The 23,130-nt window shown below is 40.4% G+C and overlaps 1 protein-coding gene across 5 annotated transcripts in view; it reads left to right on the top strand.

Annotated features, from left to right (window-relative positions):
* Positions 1-19,148: 19,148 nt before the first annotated feature.
* Positions 19,149-23,130, top strand: part of FNBP1L (formin binding protein 1 like) — a 99,173-nt gene continuing 95,191 nt past the window's right edge. For all 5 annotated transcript variants that reach the window (XM_063664596.1, XM_063664595.1, XM_054475957.1 and 2 more), the window contains exon 1: positions 19,149-19,408. In XM_063664596.1, coding sequence (XP_063520666.1) covers positions 19,385-19,408 — 24 coding nt within the window. In that variant the 5' untranslated portion in view covers positions 19,149-19,384. The remainder of the gene's footprint in view (positions 19,409-23,130) is intronic.

The raw sequence follows: 23,130 nt of genomic DNA, 5'->3' as shown, positions 1-23,130 counted from the left end.
GGTCAAGAGAACTTAGCAATTCTAAATGTTTATGCATTTGATAATTAAGCTTCACATACACAAAATAAAACTGATGGAACTGCAAGGAAAAATATATAAGTTCACAATTATAGTAAGATACTTCAACATCTTTCTCATTAGAATTTAATAGAAGAGATAAACAGAAAATCTGTAAAGATATTGAAGACTCAAACACCATAAACCAACTTGACCTAATTGAAATTTATCAAATGCTTCACACAACAGCAACAAAATACATGTTCTTTTCTAATATCCACAAAACATTTACCAAGATACATCATATTCTGATCAAAAACCAAGTCTCAGTAAGTTGAAAAGAATTCAAATGTACAAAATATGACAATAAGAAAATTAAATGGAACTCAACAACAGAAAGATATCTGAAAAATCCCCAAATAGGTGGATATTAAATATAAATAACACATTTCTCAATAACTCAAGTATCAAAAAGGCAAGCAAAAGAATGTTAGAAATTATTTGAACTGAGTAAAAAGAAAAATTTGTGAGATGATGCTAAAGCAGTGCTTAGGAGGAAATATATAGCATTAAGGGCATATATTTTTTAAAAATTGTTTCAAATTAGTGACCTTAGGAAACTGTAAAAAGAAGAACAATTCAAATCCAAATCAGCCAAAGAAAGTAATAAATATAAGAGCAGAAATCAGTGAAATGGAAAACAAATAAGCAAGAAGAATAGAGAAAATCAATAAAGCCAAAAACAGATTGAGAAGATCAATAAAATTGATAAACCTGTAGCTTGACTGATAGGAGACAAAAGAAGATACACATCGCTAATATTGAGAAGGAAAGGGCAACATAATTATAGGTTCTATAAACATTAAGAGGATAATAAGGGACTATTATAACTTTTTACTAATATATTCAACAACTTAAATGAAACAGACAAGCTACCAAAGCTTACTCAAGAAGAAATAGATAATATGCAAAGTTTTATTTTTATTAAAGAAATCAAATTTTTAATTAAAAATTTTCCCATTAAGAAAACTCCAGGCCCAGATGGCTTCACTGTTGAAGTCTACCAAAATGTAAAAGCAAAATAATAACAGTTCTACAAAAATTCTTTCAGAAAATTGAAGAAGAAGAAACTTCCCCTAATTCGTTATATGAGACTAGCATTAACCTGGTACCAAAACCAAACAAAAACACAGAAGATAATGAAACTGTATGCCAATGTTCTTCATGAACATTGAAATAAAATTTCTCAACAAAATGTTAGCAAAATAAATCCAGTAATGAATACAATGGTTAATACGTTCTAACCAAACTAGTTTATCCCACAAATGCAAGACTGGTGAAAAAAATTTGAAAATTAACCAATGTAATTTCATCTACACACACACACACACACACACACACACAAATTCTTCTCAATAGATAAAAGAAAAACATTTGACAAGGTCTTACATTCATTCCTAATGAAAACTTTCATCAGTGTAGGAATAGAAGAGAATTTCTTTTACCTAACAAAGTCCATATATAAAAAATTTACAACTACCCTCATGGTTTATCATCAACGACTGAATGCTTTCTGTCTAAGATTCCAAAGAAAGAAAGAAATGTCCATGCTCACCTCTTTTTTTTTTTGACAGGTTCTCGCTTTATCACCCACACTGGAATGCAGTGGCGCTATTACGGCTCACTGCAGCCTTGACGTCCTGGGCTCAATTAATTCTCCTACCTTATCCTCCCAAGTAGCTGGGAATACAGCTGTGCACCACCATGCCTAGCTAATTTTTTTTTTTTTTTTTTTGTATTTTTGGTAAAGACAGGGTTTCACCATGTTGTCCAGGCTTGTCTCAAACTCCTGGGCTCAAGTAATCCTCTTGCCTTGGTCTCCCAGAGTGTTGGGGTTTATAGGCATGAGCCACTGGATGGGTCCTCCATGCTCACCTCTTCTATTCAACATTGTATTAAGAAAATAAAAAGAAGTAACAGTACATAGATTATAGAAGAAGAAGGAAAATTTTATTTGGAACAACAAAATCATCTAAGTAGAAAATCTTAAGGAACCCCTCAAGAAAGATAATATAACTATATAACTAAGAAGTGAGTCATCATTGAAGTATATATAATGTACAAAATATATAAAAATATTAACCACAGTCAGGAATCAAAATTCTAAAACCTATACCATTTATAATAACATTGAAAAAAACTTTTTGAGACAGTATCTTGCTCTGTCACCCAGGCTGGAGTGCATTGGCATGATCTTGGCTCTGCCAACTTCACCTCTTGGGTTCAAGTGATTTTCGTGCCTCAGCCTCCCAAGTAGCTAGGACTACAGTCATGCGCCACCACGTCTGGCTAATTTTTATATTTTTAGTAAAGACAGAGTTTCACCATTGTTGGCCAGGCTGGTCCATAACTCATGGCCTCAAGTGATCCACCCACCTTGGCCTCCCTAATTGCTGGAATTACAGTCATGAGCCACTGCACCCAGCCTAGAAAATTTAAAATATTTAGGAATAAATTTAATGAAAGATGTTGAAAACATGCACACTGAAAATGACAAAACATTGCTGAGAGAAGCTAAGGATGACCTAAATAAATACAGCAGAGAGATATAGCAGGTTCATGAATCAGAAGACTCAATATTGGTCAGATGTTAGTTCTCCCCCTGGAGATTCAATGCAATCCCAATAAAAGGTCAGCATAGTTTTTTAATAGAAATTGACAAGCTGATTCTACAGTGTGTTTGAAAATGAAAAGAATCTAAAATGGCCAAAACAATTTTAAAAAATAATAAAGCTATTTATTTACACTATTTGATTTTAAGACCTATAAAGCTACAGTAATCAAGATGGTATGGTATTGGTGTAAAGACAGAAAATAGAACAGAGCAGATACTCTGGAATTAGAGGTAAGGCTACAGTAATCAATGTGATACGGTAGTGTAAAGACAGACAATAGAACAGAATAGAGAGTTTGGAATTAGAAATATAATTGATTTTTCACAAAGGGTCAATACAATTCAATAGTGAAAGGATAATTTTTTAAACAAATGACACTGAAGCCATTGAATTGCTATATGTGACAAAATGGATCTCACACTATACACAGATTATATACACTTACCTCACACTATATGCATACTGTCCACAAAAATTAACTCAAAATGGCTCTTAGACTTAATTGTAAGTGTTAATACTGTAAAATTTCTAGAAGAAACAAGGAGAAAATATTCATGACCTTGGATTAGGCAAAGATTTCTTAAACAGGATACAAAAAGCATAAAAGAAAAAGAGCCACTGTATGAATTATCTACTGTGGGACAACAAATTACCTCTAATCCTTAAATAGTGACTTAAATAGTACTTATTATTACCTTTGTGAGTCATGAATCCCAGCATGATTTAGCTGAGACCTCTGCTTCAAGGGTCCCTCACAAGGCTACAGTCAACTTTTAACTGGGGCTGTGCTCTCATTTGAAGTCTCAGCTGGTTAAGGATCCACTTTTGAATGTTGTTTTCAAGATTTAGTTCTCAAGGGTTGTTGAGAGGCTCTTAATTCTTTGCTAGCTATTGGCCAGAGGCAACTCAGTTTTGCCCTGTGGGCTTCTCAGTAGGGCAGCTCACAATAGAGCCTCTTGCTTCATCAAAGGGAGGATGAAAGAAGAGTCAGGGAGAGGGTACAAGCGAGAAGCAAGTCACAGTCTTTTCTAGTGTAATCCTGAGGTGATATTCTATCACCTTTGCCACAAGTTATTCATTAGAAATAAACCACTATGTCTAACTCACATTCAAGGGTAGAGGATTACACAAGGTCACAAATGCCAGAAGATAGGGATTGTTGAAAACCGTTTCAGAAATTTCCAACCACAAACCATTGAACTTTACAAAAATTAAAATCTTTTGCTCTTCTGAAGACATTGTCATGGACTGGGAAAAAACATTATCCAATAAAAGAACTGGTATCTAAAATATATAAAGAATTCACACAGTTCAATAATAAAAAGACAAACAATTCCATTTTCAAAATGCCAAAAAGCTGGGCACAGTGGCCCATTCCTATCATACAAGCTACTTGGGAGGGCTGAGGCAATATGATTATTTGCACCCAGGAGTTTGAGGCTGTAGTGCACCATGATCATGTAGTACACTGTGAATAGCCACTGCACCCCAGCCTGGGCAACAAACTGAAACCCCATCTCAAAATAAAAAACTGGGCAAAAGATTTAAATAGATACTTCATAAAAAATATATGTGGATGGCAAATAAGTACATGACAAGATGCTCAACATCATTATTTGTTATGAAAATGCAAATTAAAACAATGAGATACCGTCATATATCCACTAGAATGTTAAAAAGACTAGCAATACTAGTCTTTGGTGAACATGTGAAGCAACCAGAACTCTCATACACTGCTTGTGGTACTTGAAAATGATGTAATCTCTTTAGGAAACAGTTTGGAAGTTTCCTAAAAAGTTAAACATAAACCTATTATCATGGGATGTTTGGGGTGTTGCTTCACCTGCTGGAAACCTCTGTGGCCAGTGGCACCTTTACCCAAGTTTTGCTCAGGCCTGCGGGGCTTGTTTTGCCCACTTGGCCTGTCAGGCTGCACTTGGCTTGCACTATTGGTCTGGATCCCACACCTACCAAGGGTGAGCCAAGGGCACAGCGGTGAGGAATGTGTGAGTGAGCATGGGCTCTGGCCATTGCACATAGCCAGGCATGCCGGCTGCAGTGGGGCAGGCAGCTCCAGGTGCTGACACAGGTGCCGGCCCCCTGTGAGGCTGTGGCTGCACCAGGCATACTGCAAGCAGCTTCCACCAGGGGCACTGGGGAACACGGTGGCACCTGGAAGCTAGGAGACACCAGGAACCACAGAGTCCCAAAGAAGGTGTCGCAGCCCTGGCTTGGGGAGCTCCAAGTTCTGGGTTGCCCAAATGGTCGCAGCTCTCCTTTCTTCTCTCCTCATCACCTGCAACATGGTGAGCAGGGGGGCATGTTTAAGCCCTGTTAGTGTTACAGCTCTTTCAGACTTGCCATTTGGGAGTCCCAAGTTCCTGTCCCACATCCAGGAAGAATGAGGTATGTGGACAACTGGAGGATGAACAAGGTGAAGAGGTGTTTTATTGAGCAACAGTACAGCTCTCAGGAGACCTGAAGTGGGTAGCTCCTTTCTGCAAGCAGGTCGCCCTGACATCTCTGCAGCCCTCAGCGGAAAGGAGACCCAGAGTGGGTAGGTCCTATCTGCAGACAGGTCATCTCATCATCTCAGCAGAGAGGAGACTGGAGTGGGTAGCTCCTATCCACAGGCAGGTCATCTCAACACCTGTGCAGCCCTTAGCAGAGAGGAGACCCAGAGTGGGTAGCTCCTATCCACAGGCAGGTTGCCCCGATGTCTCTGCAGCCCTCAGCAGAGAGAAGACCTGGAGTTGGTAACTCCTCTCCACAGGCAGGCTGTCCCATCATCTGTGCAGCCCTCAGTGGAGAGAAGAACCAGAGTAGGTAGCTCCTGTCCACAGGCAGGTCACCCTGATGTCTCTGAAGCCCTCAGCAGAGAGGAGATCTGGAGTGGGTAGCTCCTATATGCAGGCAGGTTGTCCCATTGTCTGTGCAGCCCTCAGCGTGGATTCTATCCACAGGCAGGATAGCTCCTATCCACAGGCAGGTCATCCCACTGTCTCTGCAGCCCTCAGCAGAGAGAAGCCCTGGAGTGGGTAGCTTCTATCCAGAGGCAGGTTGTCTGGATGTCTCTACAGCTCTCAGTGGAGATGAGACCTGGAGTGGGTAGCTCCTGTCCACAGGCAGGTCATCCTGACAAGTCTGCAGTCCTCAGTGGAGAGCAGAGCTGGAGTGGGAAGCTGCTATCTGCAGACAGGTCATCTACCGAGTCTGGCTGAGTCCAGGGATTTTTATGGGCTTCAGAATGGAGGAAGTGCATGCTGATTGGTCCATGGGCGGCCACGGGAAAATCTGAAAAAAGCACCATAAGTTCTCACTTCAGACTGCAGAACTGGCAGCCCGGGCCACAGCCTTCAGGCCATCCCTGGCTTGAAGGTAGGACTTCACCGGGAACCGCCTCTTTCCGCCCAGGAGCCTGGCTGCCTCCTGCTGCCATCAACTTGCTGTCCATGGTGCTCACCAGCACCCAAGCTGTTCATGCTGAGGGGTACCTGCAAGCTCACACTGAGCTGCCCTCTGCCCCCTGTCAGCCTCCCTCCCGTGCTCCTCAGTGCCCAAAGTCCAGAGGGGACTGAGGTGGCAAGGTCTGGTGTGTCAGTGCTGCCCCAAGCATACACACTTGGCCAGGTCATGACGGTGCCCAGGCTGGGGTCTCAACTCTGCTCCAAAATCAGACCAGGCACCAGGAGTAGGGAGCAGAACAGAAAATTCCAAGCCTGCGGACCCAGAGCTCTGGAATGCCCGGGTTCACAACCCCGGCTGGGTGGCTGCAGCTGCACCTGGAGGGCAGGGCTTCTACCCCTCCAACTCTGAAAGAGGCGGGGCTTCCACCTGTTCCTGGCTCCCTCTGGCTCTGTGGAGCATGCAGCCCCAGCGGTGCCTCCCCACTGCAGCCAGTGTCATGGCCGAGGCCACTCCAGACAGACTGCAGCTGCCATCACTATTATATAACTCAGTCATTACATTCTATTATATTATTCTATTGCTGCTATAAAAAATTACCACCAACTCAGTGGTTTAAAACAGCACAAGTTTATTATCTTATGGTCTGGAGGTGAGAAGTCTAAAATCAAGCTCATTGGGCTACAGTCAAGAGTTGGAAAGGCTGGTTCATTCTGGGGGCTCCAGGGGAGATTCAGTTTCCTTGCCTTCTAGCTTCTAGAGACTGGCTGAATTTCTTTGGCTCCTGCTCTCATCCTCCATCTTTAAAGCCAGCAACATAGCATCTTTCAATCCCTCTCTCAGCTCCATTGTCACTTCACTTTCTGTCTGACTCTGACTCTATTGCCTCCTTCTTACAAGGGCCCTTGTGATGACATTGGGCCCCCTTGGTAATCAAGTGAATTTCCCACCTCAATTTCCCACCCTTCACTTAATCACATCTGCCAAGTACCTTTTGTCATATAAGGTAAACAGCAGAAGGGAATTAGGACATGGACGTCTTTGGCAGATCATTATACAGTCTGGCAAAAACTTGTAGGTATTCATTCCAAAAATAAAGGAAAGCATGTGTTCATAAAAAATCTTTTTATTTTTCCTTGAGACAGGGTCTCACTCTGTTGCTCAGGCTGGAATGCAGTGGTGAGATTATGGCTCATTGCAGCCTCGACCTCCTGGGCTCAAGCAATCCTCCCACCTGAACCTCCTGGGTAGCTGGGACCACAGGCATGCACCACCATGTCTGGCTAATTTTTTTTTTTTTGTAAAGATGAAGATTTGCCACGCTGCCCGTGGCAGCGTGTCTGAAACTGTTGTCTCAGTCTGAAACAGTTTGTCTGAAACTGTTGGCCTCAAGCAATCCTCCCACCTTAGCCTCCCAAAGTGCTGGGATTACAGGCATAAGCCACCATGCCTGGCCCCTACAAAATCTTTTAAACAAATGTTCATAGCAACTTTATTTGTAATATTTACAAACATTTTATTTGTAAAACAAAAAGTAAACTATACTCCTTTAGCAAGTGAATGGATAAACAAATTGTGATATATCCACCCAATAGAATACCACTCAGAATTAAAAGAAATTATACAGCAAACAACATAGATGAATTCAAAGTAATCACAGCAGATAAAAGGAGCCAGATGATGGTGTACATACAGTATGATTCTATTTATAGAAAAATTCTAGAAAATCTAATCTTATCTGTAATCAAAAGCAAATCAGCAGCTGCCTAGGGACAGAGTAGGATGGGAGAGGTGGGTTTGGATTACAAAGGGTCACAAGGGCATTTTTGGGGGTGATGGATATGTTCATTATCTTGATTTTTGTGATGGTTTTATGAGTAGATACATATATCCCTTTATAAATGTGCAGTTTATTGTATGTCAATTGTACCTCAGTAAATATGTTAATACAAACAAAAACAATTAATTCCACTTGGATTAAAGATAATAAAAGGGGTTGGAGCATTTTGCTGGAGGATGAAACTATATTCATCTTGGTTGCTTCATAAGCAAACTGGATTTGGTGGGGGCAGGATGCTTAAACAAATATAAGCAAAGCTTCCTCTTTTCTATTTTCTCTTCATTTTTTTTTTTTTGGCTTTCCATAGGTGTTGCTGAAACACACCAAGAAGTTGCTAGCTGTCTTAAAGTTCCTTTTAGAGGACTCTGCCTCCTCTTTGCTTAAAAAAATATCTAATTAACAGTTGAGGCTCAGTAATTAACAGTTGAGGCTCAGAAGTGCTTATTTTCAACTAATAATTTTTTAACTTTCTCTCTTTCTCCCTTTTTTTTTTGTTTTTGTTTTTGTTTGAGACAAGGTCTCTCTCTGTTCCCCAGGCTAGAGTGCAGTGGCACGATCATGATTCACTGCAACCTCTGCCTCTGAGGCTCCAGCGATTCTCCCACCTCAGCCTCCCAAGTAGGTGGGACTACAGGTGAGCGCCACCATATCTGGCTAATTTTTGTATTTTTTTTTTAGAGATGGGGGTCTCACCATGTTGCCCAGTCTAGTCTCAAACTTCTGAGCTCAAGTAATCTGTTGGTCTCGGCCTCCCAAAGTGCTGGTATTACAAGCGTAGGCCACCATGCCCAGCCAACTTTCTTTTTTGGTTGTAGATTTCATTACATTGCATGTAACTTCTAGGTCAGAATATAGCAGCATGCCACACAGGCCCCTACTTTCAAAATCCCACTGAAAAACTAGGGTTCAAGCAGAATGCTTTGAGCAGCACATTAATCCAGTGCTTTGTACTGAGCACTGATTATATTCAAGGAATTGAATTACATATATTAAGTCTATTTCTCCTTTTGGACTCTCATGGTAAAAGGACTACATATTGTGCCACTGCCTAATATTTTCTGTACTAAGTGGGCTGTAATCTGAAAGGACTATAATGTATGGTCAAAGAAAGAATGAAAATTACAGTAAGGTCATGAACTTCTTACACAAAAAAATGAAAAATTCTGTTTTATTTCAGATTTAACAATCCTAATTGAATGCATAATATTTGCATGATGTCCTAATATTTACACTGAGTGCAGACAATAAATTCCACTATAAAGCAGTCTTGGAAATTGTAGCCAAAATCAATGTTCTTTTGCTTACTTGCAGGGAGACTGATTCTTTTTACTTCTAGATAGTTCAGCATTCTTGCCATTAGATGGCAGTCAAAACTAATGCAATGATTAAACTCCTCTTCAAGTTTAATAATGATTTGCATAGGTACAACATGTGATTCAGTGGACATATTCATAAACAGTTCTGTGAAAATTGAAACACATTGTCAATGATCTAACATTCCTCTTGGTAACCAGGCATTTTCCAAGGTAAATAGGTATCCCAAAGAGATCAGGTCTTTTTTTAAAATATGCTCTCTGAAAATTTGGAGTATAACACATGTACAGTAAAATGCAGAAAGCACTGTCAGTTCGAGGCATCATCACAAAGTGAAAACACCTATATAAGCATCACCTAGATAAAATGAAAGAACGTTACCAGCATCTCGGAAGACTCCCTTGTGCTCTCTCCCAATCATTACCTTCTCCCTTCTCCCCAGAGGTAACCATTATCCTGACTTCCCACATTATAATTTAGGTTTTCCTATTTTGAGAAAGTTTATCAGTGTTATTATATATTCTTTATGTCTGGCTTCTTTCAGTCAATATTTTTGTTATTTTTGCTTGTAGGTATATTTCATTCTTTTCCCTTGTGGTTAACAAATTTTATTATATGAATATACCACTATTTATCCATTCTACTGTTGGAAATTTGGGTTGCTTCCAGTATTTAGCTATTATAAATAATTTTCTGTGATGAACATCCTTGCACGTGCCTTTGGTGCCCATAAGAATGTATGGCATTTGAGTATATACCTAGGAGTAGAATTTTTGGATCGCATAGTATGCAATATTGCTAAGTAGTTTTTCAAATTTGTATCAATTTACACTTCCACCAGCAGTGTGTGAGAATTTCCATCATTCTACATCTTTACTAATACTTGGTGTTGTTGATCTTTTAAATCTCAGCCATTCTGATAGACATGTAGTGATATTTCAGTAGGGTTTTAATGTGCATTTTTCTCATACCTAATAAGGCTAAACACTTTTTGAATATATTTTCTTACATAAGTGTTGATTCATGTATTTTGCCAATTTTCCACCATGTGGTCTATCTTACTGTTTTGTAGGAACTCTTTACATATTCTCTAGATATGAGCCCTTTGTTTGGTATATATATTACTAACGTATTTTCCCATTCTGGGTTTGTCTTTCCATTCTCTTAAAAGCACTTTTTGGTAAATTTTAATTTGCTCATTTTATCAATTTTTTCCTTTATGGTTAGTTCGTGCTTTTTGTACTTTGTTTTAAAAACCTCTGCCTATACCAGAGTTGTGAAGATAATCTCATATGACATGTTTTAGAAACTTCACTGTATTAACTGTGAAACTCTGTATTTTTACAAAATTCAACTCCAGGTAGATCTTAGATCAAACTGTGAAATACACTTGTTTACTATTGCTTGCAGTCATGTAACTTGTGGCATTCCTTTCTTCTGGGCACAGGAACCAGAAATAGGATACTAAGAACAGAGAATAAAAATTTATTTTTTCTCAGATTGTATGTTTGCCTGTGAAGACATTCTTTCTTGCCAATTTTGCTGAAATGGAGAGAAGCAAGGGTATGCAAGAGACACCACTTCTTCAGGTTAACTCCAGGAGAATGATCTAGAAAGTGTTCTAGGATACTCAGCTGGGCATGTTTTCTTTTTGCAGATTGAATCCTGAAGTATTGTAGTCAGTCATTCCTTTAACATTTAATGACATTTTTTTTTTTTTTTTGAGACACAGTCTCGCTCTGTTGCCCAGGCTGGAGTGTAGTGGCATGATCACGGCTTACTGCAACCTCAACCTTCTGGGCTCAAGTTGTCCTCCCTCCTCAGCCTCCTGAGCAGCGGGGATTATAGGCACATGCAATCATGGCTGGCTAATATTTTTATTTTTTGCAGAAACAGGAGGGTCTCACTATGATGCTCAGGCTGGTCTCAAACTCCTGGACTCACGCTATCCTCCTATCTTTGGCATCGCAAGTACTGGGATTATAGCCATGAGCCACTGCACCTGGCCTTAAATGACATTTGAGTAATAGTGAAGATGAGATAAATTGTGAACAGGCAGAGTGTCTCCTTGAAGCAGTCTGGGTAAATTGCTATGATAGCACAACACTAGGAAGAGTTTCCAGGGGTAGCAGATCCTTGTTACTCCTGGACCCACCCACTAGAAGTGCAGAAAAGGCAGGTTACTTCATAGGTGGATAAGCAAATGTTCAATTACCCTTCCGTGTAATCTGGTGGCCAAAAACATTAATTAAGAGTCCCCTCTCCTGAACCTTCAGCTTAAACACTGAGCAGCTTCCTGTCTCACCACACCTAAGGGGAGATTTGTTTGAACTCACCGCACATGAGTCCTTAAACAGAACCTCTCCAGCCTTGCTCGAAGTGAGTCATTTATTTTCTGGGTCTTTCCTGGGAGATGCAGGGAATGGTGTTCGTGTGAGTTTGTGGTGTGTTTGTGTTTGCTGTTTTTTTTGGCAAATTCCACAGAGCAATGTGTGTGATATTCAGGTATAATCAAAATACACTATGGAGTTAACAAAAATACAGGCAAACATTATGGCTCAATCACTGGAAATTTTGAAATTCTGACTTAATAGGCCTACAGTGAGGCCTGGGCATTGTTGGTTTTTGTAATTTTAAACTTTCTTCAGATAGATAAAATACGGACAATGTAATAAAATTAAATGTACAAAAGAGAAGTAGTGAAAAGTAGGACTCTTAAAAAAATCATCCCAGTCTCCTAGTTCCCCTGTCCAGAGGGAAGTACTACTTCCAATTTCTTGTGTTTCCTTCCAGAGGTATTCTGTGCATGCAAACAGAGAGTGAGATTTTCTCTTTTAAACAGAAGTGATAGCATCATTTACTACTGTTCTGAATATTGTAAGTCACTAATTTTTAAAAGGCTCTCCAAGAGATTTTGAAGCAAATGCTTCATTAAGAGCTACTGATAAAAGCTATGCTTCTGTTCCCCCCTAAAAGCTACGGATGCATCTATTAAAAATCTTTTATATCTTATTTCATGTATTCAGCAATGCCCTCAAATCTGTGGTCTAAATTCATCGGGTTAAGACTCTCTGATCTAGGGTGTTCAATTTAAGCATACTTGGTGTTATCAGATTAAAATACAGGATGCCTAAATTTGAATTTCAGATATAAAATAGTTTTTAGTGTAAATATATTCCATGCAATATTTATAATATCTGAAATTCAAATTTAAGTGGGATTCTGAATATTTAATCTGGCAGCCCTATAGAAAATTTTGAGTCATCGGAAGTTATTCCAACTGATAGTCTGTAGAATGCCCTCTTTTTGAGACGACCTGGGTTATAATTTTAAAACCAAGCCCTTTAGGTTAAAGCCAAATTCTCTGAGTTTAATGATAAATTAGGTATCTGTTGGCTTACTTCAACATAAGTGGATTTAACTTGCTGTTTTATCTCATGGGATAAACCTGTATTGTTACAGTGAAGTGGCCACTGAAATTAAAAAATAAGCTTGAGGCCAAAAGTTTGAGACCAGCCTGAGCAACATAGTGAGACCCTCTTTCTAAAAACACAAGAAATTAGCAAGATTTGGTGGAATACAATGTAGTCACTGCTACTCAGGAGGCTAAGGTGGGAGGATCACTTGAGTTTGAGGAGGAATTGAGGTCCAAGAGTTTAAGTCTGCTGTGAAATATGATGTTATGCTTCATGTCATTGCCCTCCAGCCTGGGCAACAGAGCAAGACCCCATCTCTTTAAAAGAAAAAAAAAAAAAACAGAAAAACACCAAATCTTGAATTTACACATAGTAGATTATGTGTATCACTTTTAAAGAATTTAAAATATCTAAAGTCTGAGCCATGTTAGTCTTTAGAATCAACATTAAAATCTTAGCTGACTGGATTTGGATAAGGATAAGGAGAACCAGCCTAAAGGTAAGTGTTCATGATTGATTATTTAAATCATTTTTATTATCAATAAAAAAGTTATTAAGCATTTACTTAAATGGTGAAAAATTCTGACATGAAGGATGCAGAACTGTGGTTTATTATGTTTTAAGTAAATCAATAATAACATATTATGCTGCAGTTTGCCACGGTTACCACAGGACTGAACGAAGGAGGATGAACGAGAAATGAATACTTAAAACAAAAGAAACTGTCTTAAAGAAGAGGTCTGGGGAGGAAGAAGAGGGCTTCCTGCTTCTACTGAACAAAGGCAGCTGCCTTGAGTTTCTACAGCCGTTCATATTTATTGGGTAGAAAGAGCAGGGAGCAGGAGGTAATAATTGGTCAGCTACTTAATTGATCACAGGTTCACATTATTGGTAACAGGCTTCAGATGTGCCTAATCACAAGAAACACTTGTGCCTGAGGCGTGACTGCCCTCAGCATTCCTTCTGGGTGGCAGATGCAGTTTGTCAGTTTGCCAACAACCTGCTTTCAAGGGAATAGTTTGCTGTTTACTCATATAGCCTCCACTGGTATACTGAGTTGATCACAAACCTCACTCTTTCGGCCTGCAACAATATTATAATAAATATCAAATGACAAAGAATTACAAATGTTAGAATTCTACTATGAAGATAGTAGAGGCAAAGATTACCACAATGGATATGATTTTGTTATATAAGAGATGAAAAAGAACTTATAATTGTGTTAGACCCTGAGTATCCCAGACAATATCTGAATGGACTCAATAAAATTAAAATTTATCATTTCATTTCAGAATTGTAGCTACAGTACCTTTTCATTTCCTTCCTTGCTAATCTACATAGGATTTAGACAGTGGTATGCTTATGTTTAACAATCAGTGCTTCAGGGAAAAAGCCCTGATCGGAAGCATTTCCTAATTCCTGTGGTGTAAAAACTCTTACCGTGACTGCTATCAAGCTAACATTTTTTAACAACCTGTTTGCAAAATTCCTGAAAATTTGTTCTTGTGAATCTGTACAAGCTGATTTTACTTCTATGAGTTCACATGATGTACCTGTCTGGTTTTCATAAAAAGAAAACAGAATGTTTGTTCTTTGTTAACTGGTGTGCATATCTTGAAAATTTTTATCACATGCCAAAAAATTTCCAAACAAACAAAACTCCACAACAAGAAAAAAATAGGAATACTTTAAGAAATTAATATAAATTTTGAATGGGTTTGGGAAAGTACAACCAACACCTAGAGAAAACTGTAACTTTTGTTCTACCAGGTCTCCTGCCCTGAAGAAAATTTAATATAAACAAATACCTAAACATTTTTAAAGTTACACAGTTCTATCATAATGCAGTGGGAAAAAATCCAACCAATGTAGAAAAGTAGACATAAGTTACCTCTTTAAACACGTCTATTCCATTTGATTTATATAGAATTTTCTTTTTGTTTTTCCACATTTCACTAGAGCAGTTACATGAAATGCTTTAACTAGATTCAATAATGGTGAGTAGAATTCCAAAAAATATAAAATGGCCTCTGTCTCCCTCTCACTTTTTTTCCTTCTCTCTTTCTTTCTTTCTTCAGGGAGCCACCTTGAGCAATGCCCTTGAAGTTTTGGATTTCTTCCAATTCTTGGGTAGGAAAACTGGCAGTACAGAAAGTAGTGATGACTATTAACTAGCCAGTGCCATTCTTCATTTGGCTGGCATGGACTCAGCATGCTAGTGTGATCCCATTTTTGAAACATTAAAATGGTACTGCTCTTTGATTTTCTTCCTTAAGGTAGTTTTAGCTTGATTGTTCTGGCCTAGCTACTTGGAGGATAATTTTATTTCTGGACATTGTCTCTGTAGCTTTAATTTTAAGACAGTCTTAAGATTTTCAAATGATAAGGGATTGATTTATGGTTGAAAGTTGATGTTCATGGACTAGTAAATTATTATATATCCCAGAATGCAGCAGTGAAAAACTTTGTTTTATATTTTGCCTTAATAAAGGATTCATGAAGGGAATATTTGAAACCAGAAAGGGCATTAGCTAAATGTTTATAACATAAATTATAAAAGGAGTTTGCATTTGAATTGCTACATGATAATATATGCAAAAGAAAACATAACACTTTAATGGGTTATTATAGACCAGAGTTCTATGATATGCCTGAGAAGAAAATGCATTCAATAAGTTATTTTTCATAATAAAAAGATACATTGTAATAATTGTTTAAATTGCTAAAGCACCTTTGTAATTTAAGCCCTTTCAAGTTTACTTGTAGAGTAGCTTCATTGTATATGGAGAAAATAGAACACTATCATTCTCTTGATTCTTAGTATTATTACCTTATAAATTATGTAATATGAAATTGAAGCTATGTGGTGATTGATTGCCAAGATAGGTCAAGTAGCAAAAAAGTATAATTGGTTTGAAGATTTTTACATTTAATGATTCAAATTATGATATAGAGGTAGCATCTGGAATAAATTAATATTAGATTTCTACTGTAATAAAGAGATATTTCTTTCACGATTCTGAAAGTTATATTTTAACACTTTAAATTTAATTTGCTTTAATTTTTTAAAATAAGAGATGGGGGTCTTGCTATGTTGGCTGGGTTGGTCTTAAACTATTGACCTCAAGCAATCCTCCCACCTCAGGCTTCCAAAGTGCTAGGATTATGGGCGTAAGCCACTGTACCTGGCCAGTTTTAACATTTTTAGAGATAAAAATTCTGTGCTTGAACTGCTTACAAAATGCCTTGTCATGAGTCTATAAAGAATAAGTTATCTGTAAAAATAATTTAATGCCAAAATGATTTTGATTATGTGAAAAATCATAAACAGTCTTATAAACTGCCATACTGATAATATATATTTGTGTATGTGACTATGTGTATGTAAAATATCTGCATGTTTGTTGGCTAAAATGCCTATATGCTATTTTAGAGAGGATTTGTTCTAATAGGAAATACTTTGAAATCTGATTAATCTTTATTATTTTTGTAACAAAATATAACACTAAACATTTATTTCTTTATTGTGAAAGTTTTCACTTTTTAATTATTTTTGCTTAAACATTGTTGAACCAGTGACTTTTAATGTCATGAAAGAATTTTATAAATTACAAATAATTCTTTAGAAGAGATTATTTAAGGTGGTAATATGAATTATATTAAAAATTTTATAGTAATGGAGGGTAACAGAAATTTTATTTAAATTTGAATATTACAACTTGATGCAGGGCTGGGTGCAGTGGCTCACTCCTGTAATCCCAGCACTTTGGGAGGCTGAGGTAGGAGGATCACTTGAGTCCAGGAATTTGAGACCAGCCTGGGCAACACTGTGAGACCTCTGTCTCTACAGAAATAAATAAATAAATAAAAATAAATACATAAATAAAACAAAATTAGCCAGGTGTGGTTGTGTGCCTGTGGTCCTAGCCACTCAGGAGGCTGAGGTGGGAGGATCATTTGAGTCTGGGAGGTCAAGGCTGCAGTGAGCTATGATGGTGCCACTGCACTCCAGCCACTCCTAACGTCTCTAGGACATTAGGAGACCTTGTCTCAAAACAAAAACAAGAAAACCCTTGATGCCCCCAAATCTAGCTTTTTGAAGAGAAATGAATTGTTTTAAGTGTAGAATCCTGCTTCAGAAACTTGGAAGAAGAAAAAATCGTCATGTAGGAGGTGAGCTTTATGTTCTATTGAGAAATTACATAAACAGCACGGTTGGGAATTTTAATGTGAACAGTAGATTATTTTACTTTAAAAGGGAAATCCCGGCTGGGCGTGGTGGCTCACGACCTGTAATCCCAGAACTTTGGGAGGCTGAGGGGGTTGGATCTCTTGAGCCCAGGGGTTCTAGACCAGCCTGGGCACCAATGGCAAAACCCCATCTCTACAAAAAAAATCCAAAAAATTAGCCAGGTGTGGTGGTGAGCACCTGTAATCCCAGCTACTTGGGAGGCTAAGGCAGGAGAATTGCTTGAGCCAGAAAGGTGAAGGTTGCAGTGAGCCCAGATGGCACTACTGCACTGGGTAACAAAGCAAGACTCTATTTCAGGAAAAAAAAAAAAAGGTAAATCCTTTAAATTCGGTTTAAATTATATTCTGTAGGTCTTAGCTTTTATAAATCTTGGTATTGCTGTGGTGCTAAATAATGAGACACTCATTTAATAAATCCATTTCCTGGCTGGGCGCAGTGGCTCACGCCTATAATCCCAGCACTTTGGGAGGCCGAGGGGGGCAGATCACTTGAGGTCAGGAGTTCGAGACCAGACCGGCCAACATGGTGAAACCCTGTCTCCACTAAAAAACACAAAATTTAGCTGGGCGTGGTGGCGGGCGCCTGTAATCCTAGCTACTCGGGAGGTTGAGGCAGGAGAATTGCTTGAACATGGGGGGAGGAGGTTGCAGTGAGCCGAGATCGCGCCACTGCACTCTAGCCTGGGTGACAGAGTGAAACGCCGTCTCAAAAAAAAAACAAACACAAAAGTCCATTTCCCCTTACTAATTAATGTTACTTGCAATTGCAAAATACATTCATGATTCTAGGGAGTGATAGAAAGTGATAGGAGAGGGGGTTAACAGTGTTAGGTGACATAAACGAAGAAATTCTTTTGGAATAGAGGCAATGTAGAAAAATATTAGAAACTGTTGTTCAATCCTTCACAGGCTTTTCATTGCATGGTACAAACTTAAGCATTTAAAAATTGGCTATAACCCACTTGGAAGAGGGCATTTGTGTGCTTAAAGTGGCCTCAGAAAATGACAGCAGAGAATTTAGGAAGATTAGCAACTGGACTGTCAGGCGAACTCAGGCTGTTGGCCTCAACTCCAAGAGGGAGCGCAGCTAGGCAAAAGGACACGGATTAAGCGGAAGACGTTGGAACACCTGTGCAGGCCAGGTAGGGGAGGAGTTTCAATGCTGACAAAGAACCCGTTGGGAGAGCTTCCTAAAACACCCAGCTGTCCTGACGCACTGAGGAGTACTCTACCAGTTGACTGCTTTGAAGTGTGTGTGTGCGCTTGCTTGCTTTAGGAGACAAGCTATTAATACTGAAGCATATGTTAGGGAGTTGCTGAGCGTACTTGATATCTAGTAGCACCAGCCAAACTAGCTAAAAGCCTTCCCATGGAGATAGGCCAGGAAGTAGCTCCATAGAGAAAAAAGGAAGTAGTGGACCTGCCTCCAAGGTTCCGATACTGGGAGGTGAAAGAGATCTGAAGTTCCGAATAAGCTGTTTACACTACCAGAGAAAAATCTGTCTCCCATCCAACCCTCACCCACGAGGTGCCCATTCCAGACATGGGGCAAGCTGCCTTCTCATCTTCCGCAGGTGACAGCTCGGCTTACATTTGTCCACGTCTTCCATCTCGTGCGTTGGCAACATCCCTAAATGATTACTGGAAAAGCTGCCTCTTTTTATAATTTCCTGACAGAATTTATAAAATTAAAATATTTAATTAAAGACAGAATCGGGGACATGTTGCCTTCACATTTGCTGTTCAACCTGTGCACATTTTGGTGGTTCCCAAGAATCGTCATGCCAAAGCATCAGGCTCGAAAGGAGAGATCACCTTAAGCATCAAGATTTTAAAAAATAAAACACAACTCTCCTCAATCTAAACTCTAGGATTTGGATGACGCTTCCCTGTCAAGGTTTCTCCCGAGTGGAGGAGACAAGAGGCAGGAAAGGCAGGTAACTGAAATTGCCTCATGTAAAGGGGCTCAGCGCAGAGGAGGAATGAGATAATAGCGGCGGTGGGGGTCTTTTCCCTTCTCTCCCTTTCTATCTTGGAAACAGGGGTACAAGTGGCAGCGGAGGGGGGCAGTCCAAGCTCCGGGATACCGGCGGAAGCAGACTCGACCAGCGAGAGGGGCCAGCGAGGGTGACCAGGTGCCCGCTGGGGGACCCCGCCGGCGGTGGCCAGGCTAGCCCAGGTCCTCCCCGATCCCAGGATGCACTGCGCCCCGCCCCCTCCCCGCGCCGCGTTCCGCCTCCCCTCTGCCCCGGCCCCCTCCCGCCCAGCGCGGGGAGGCGGGGACGCGGCGGCGGCGGCGGCGCCTTCTCCAGTCGCGTCTTTCTCACTCACTGGGGAGCCCGGCGGTGGCGGCACCTTTCGAGGCAGACCCGCTGAGCTGCGAGCCCGCCGGCCAGCGAGTGAGAGGTCGGATAGACTGACTGCGGAGCCGACAGACTGACGGACAGCGGCACCGCCAGACGGCCAGAGTCGCCTCAAGTTCCGCCATGAGCTGGGGCACGGAGCTGTGGGTGAGTGGGGGAGAGGGGCGCCCCGCACGGACCCCGGCCCCTGAGAAGCGCGGGTTGGGCGGGCGCCGCGGACCCTCGGCGGTGAAAGCACGCACCGCAGTCCTCGGTCCGGCGCTGGCGGACGATGAGGGTCCCGCTCCTCTTTGTGTGCAGACTCCTCTTCCCTTCTCGGCCGGGGGTCGAGGGGGCCGCTAGTCCGTGCTACCGTCTTGGCCGCCGCGGTGCGGCTCGGGCGGCGCCCGGGACGGCCGGGGGAGCAGCCCGCGGGCTCCTGCGTCCGCCGTGATCCCCTCTTGTTCCTTCTCCCTCCTCCACCTTCACTTTCCCGACGCCTGGCTTCGCGCCCGGCGGCTCCTCTCTCCCTTTGTATCTCTCCTCCCGGAGGCGGGGGAGGGGGCCCATTGTCCCCAAGGGGCGCTGTTCGAGGGCGGGGAGGGGACCGGCCGCGATCCCTCGCCCGGGCCAGGTCCGCGGGGCTAGGGCGTCGCCCGTCTGGGGCGGTGCGGGGAGCGGGGAGGCGCCGCCCAGAGCCCTCGCCCCAGGTATGGGGACCCAGGCAGCTTTGTTCGGAGCCCGGCCTCGGGCCAGCCAGGCCCAGCCCACACTCCCTGCCTCAGTGCTTCGGGCGGGCACAGCTTCGAGGGACTCCGGTTTGGCCACCCCCGGCTGCAGCCTTTGGGCTGGTGGGTTGGTTTTGGGGGCTGAATTAAATCGAGTGATCGATGAGGAAGCTAATTTTGCCAAAAGGAGCGTACGGTTTCCCTGTTGCTTTACTTCCCCTTCCGTTCTTTATTCTCACTTGTTCTTTCTCCTTCGTTCTCTCCTTTCCTTTCCTCCTTGCCTTTCTTTGGCACAGGAGGCTCCAGACAATGCCCAGTGTCTGGCCAAGGTACGGGCGGAGGGTAATAGATCGGAGAATTTGCTCCTGGCGCCGGCGCGGAAGGGTCGAGGTGTGGAGGGCAGTGATTTCTCAGGTGCGGCCGGGGGAACTGGGGGAGTGGGGGCGCTGTCCCGAGAGCCGCCTGGCCTCAGCCACTCCCCTTTTCATTCCACCTGTGCCTGTTTTCCGTGCCTTTTGTTCGCGAGGATCTCGTGAAATCACTGCAGAGAAAGGGGGGAAATAACTTTTGAGTATGTGTGTGCCCAGCTAGGGTGGGAGTGAAAGCCAATGGGTTAATTGAAAGGCAAAATGTTTTCTTATTTTTCACGTCTACTCATAGATTGGGAATCTTAGAACTGTGAGACTTTAGAGTCCATCTAGTGAATGCTTTACTTAGCCAGCCAGGAATCTCTTGTGCAACATTCTGTACAAGTGCTTACCCAGTCTGTAAACGCACCACCCAAGAGAAAATACCTTAGGAGCCCCTTCATTCCGTTTCTTAGATAGCATTAATTGTTCTTATATTGGGGAGGATTGTATGGTAAATGAATTATGTAAAATTTAATTCTTTTACATTGGTTAGTTTCTCAGGTTATTATTGGCCTTTTTCCCTTACACTTTGTGCATTCTATAATTGATTATAGTGAATTATCAATGAAAGGAAATGGGTATAGTTTTATTTTCAATTTTTAAATTTTTTCATGCTTACCAGAGTGCATTCATCCGTTTTTATAATTACAAAATGTTTTAACTTTTGGTTACTTAAATGACTTGTGCTTCAAAGGAAACTAAAATGTAAGTAGAATACTTTTAAAAAAAGAAACATAGGAAAACAGTGGAGGCATGTTATTTAGATTTAACTCTTAAGATTTAAAAAAAAATCACCTTGTATCACACTAAAGAATAACAGTTTTAAGGAAAAACAATATTTTAGTGAATAATAAAATGTGATTTTAAAAGTTTTTTTTTAAACTTATGGTACTACGTAAGGAAACGATTCCATTCCTCTCCTGTCTCCTGTAATTTGGTTATTTACTTTCAGCATTTAAAGAGTTTCTCAGCAATCTGAAAAGATAAACTGTAGAAGAGATGGGAATTTTTGTTCTAACTAAAATTTGCTTTGTGTCCTTTGGAAATTCTGAAAAAAGATTTTTAATTTTTCTCTTAACATTTAATACATCTCCATATTTTAAGATTTTTAGTTTGAGGATTTGAGGGAAACATTAGAAACTAAGTAATGTAGAGTGAACTAATATCAACTTGGTGTCTAAAACTTAGATAAGCAGAACTTGGTGTAGAGGACTATTGTTGGGACTAGAAGAAACCTTAGAAAAGTTTGAGTATGCTTCCTGTTTTTACTGTTCTCGGTTTTGAAAAACGATTGTACTTTCAATGGATTGTAATGTAATACAAATACCTGTACTGTGCTCTTGCCATTGAGGAATTTGAGGTTGGGAAATTCTCTTGAAATTTTGGATTTAGAAACCAGTTCTCCTATTATTTCATATTTAGAATCACATTACTGTCCCAAAGAGTTAATTATTGAGAATATGTTGTTACAGAAAAATGATATGTAGCCGTGCACTTAAACCTGAGTCTGTTTCTTGTAACAGTCATTGGAATTTTTATTGCTAGTTTAATGCTTCTTAAGTCTTATGTTAAATTTGAGAAAAAATGGAATTCAATGGAACGGCTCTAATACTGACTTTGGGGGACTTTTATAGTGATATGCTAAGTGGATCGTGTCAGACTTTGGTTGCGTAGTTGTTAGGGGATATGAATTAACTTGTAATAAATTTGAGCTGTGTTTACAGGGCTTTCTAGTGTTCCAAATGAGTAAATAAGTTAGTGAATATATACTACAGTCACAATTTTGCATTGTGTTCTGGGTAATACCAAAGAAAGAGATGATAATGTCGTCTTCAGGATGCACGGTAGCATCTTAGGCATTGCTTATTGTGTTCATTTCTTTATTACATGGCAAGAATGGATGGATCAGATAGCCAAATATGAATTAATAATTTCACGAAGCACAGATTTTGAAATTACTAGCTTTTTTTTTTTTTTTTTTAACAGATAGGGACATTAGAGATTGGAAGAGACCTATGTTTAGTAAAATGTTTAGTAAATAAGTTTTACTTATTAAGAAATAGGTTTTTAGTTTTTTGAGGACCTGGTTAAAGTTCGACAGAAAAAAATCTGTGTATGGGTTGTGAATGTGTGTGTAGATATGAAAAAAATACATGGCTGAGCAGCTCACATTCATATGATTTACTGAAAAATTTGCTACCCAAGGAAAATGCTGGACAAGTCTGGTAGTTAGAAGATGGATTCAAATATCTGATTTAATTTATAAGTGCATATAAATCTTTTTTATGCCTTAATTTCCTGGTCGATATAATCTTTGGCCTTTAGTTTAAGAATGTATAATTTAAAAGCCATTGTTATTTTCATCATATTATTTATATTATTATTATTTTTGAGATGGAGTCTCTTCTGTTGCCTAGCCTGGAGTGCAGTGGTGCGATCTCGGGTCACTGCAACCTCAGCCTCCCTGGTTCAAGCCATTCTCCCACCTCAGCCCACCGAGTAGCTGGGATTTCAGGTGCGCACCACCATGCCCGACTAATTTTTGTATTTTTAGTAGAAACGGATTTTCACCATGTCGGCCAGGCTGGTCTTGAACTCCTGACCTTGTGATCCGCCCACCTCGGCCTGCCAAAGTGTTGGGTTTACAGGCGTGAGCCACTGTGCCCGGCCTTCATCATATTATTAACTGAATGCATTTGACAAAGCTTATATCTTTTTGGAAGAAACTGAAAAATGTGGGTTTAGTGATAGA

Source organism: Pongo pygmaeus, chromosome 1, assembly GCF_028885625.2.
Source record: "Pongo pygmaeus isolate AG05252 chromosome 1, NHGRI_mPonPyg2-v2.0_pri, whole genome shotgun sequence".
In the NCBI taxonomy this organism is placed as follows: domain Eukaryota; kingdom Metazoa; phylum Chordata; class Mammalia; order Primates; family Hominidae; genus Pongo; species Pongo pygmaeus.
The sequence above is the reverse complement of the archived record's forward strand: the minus strand, read 5'-3'. Positions and strand labels throughout refer to the sequence as shown.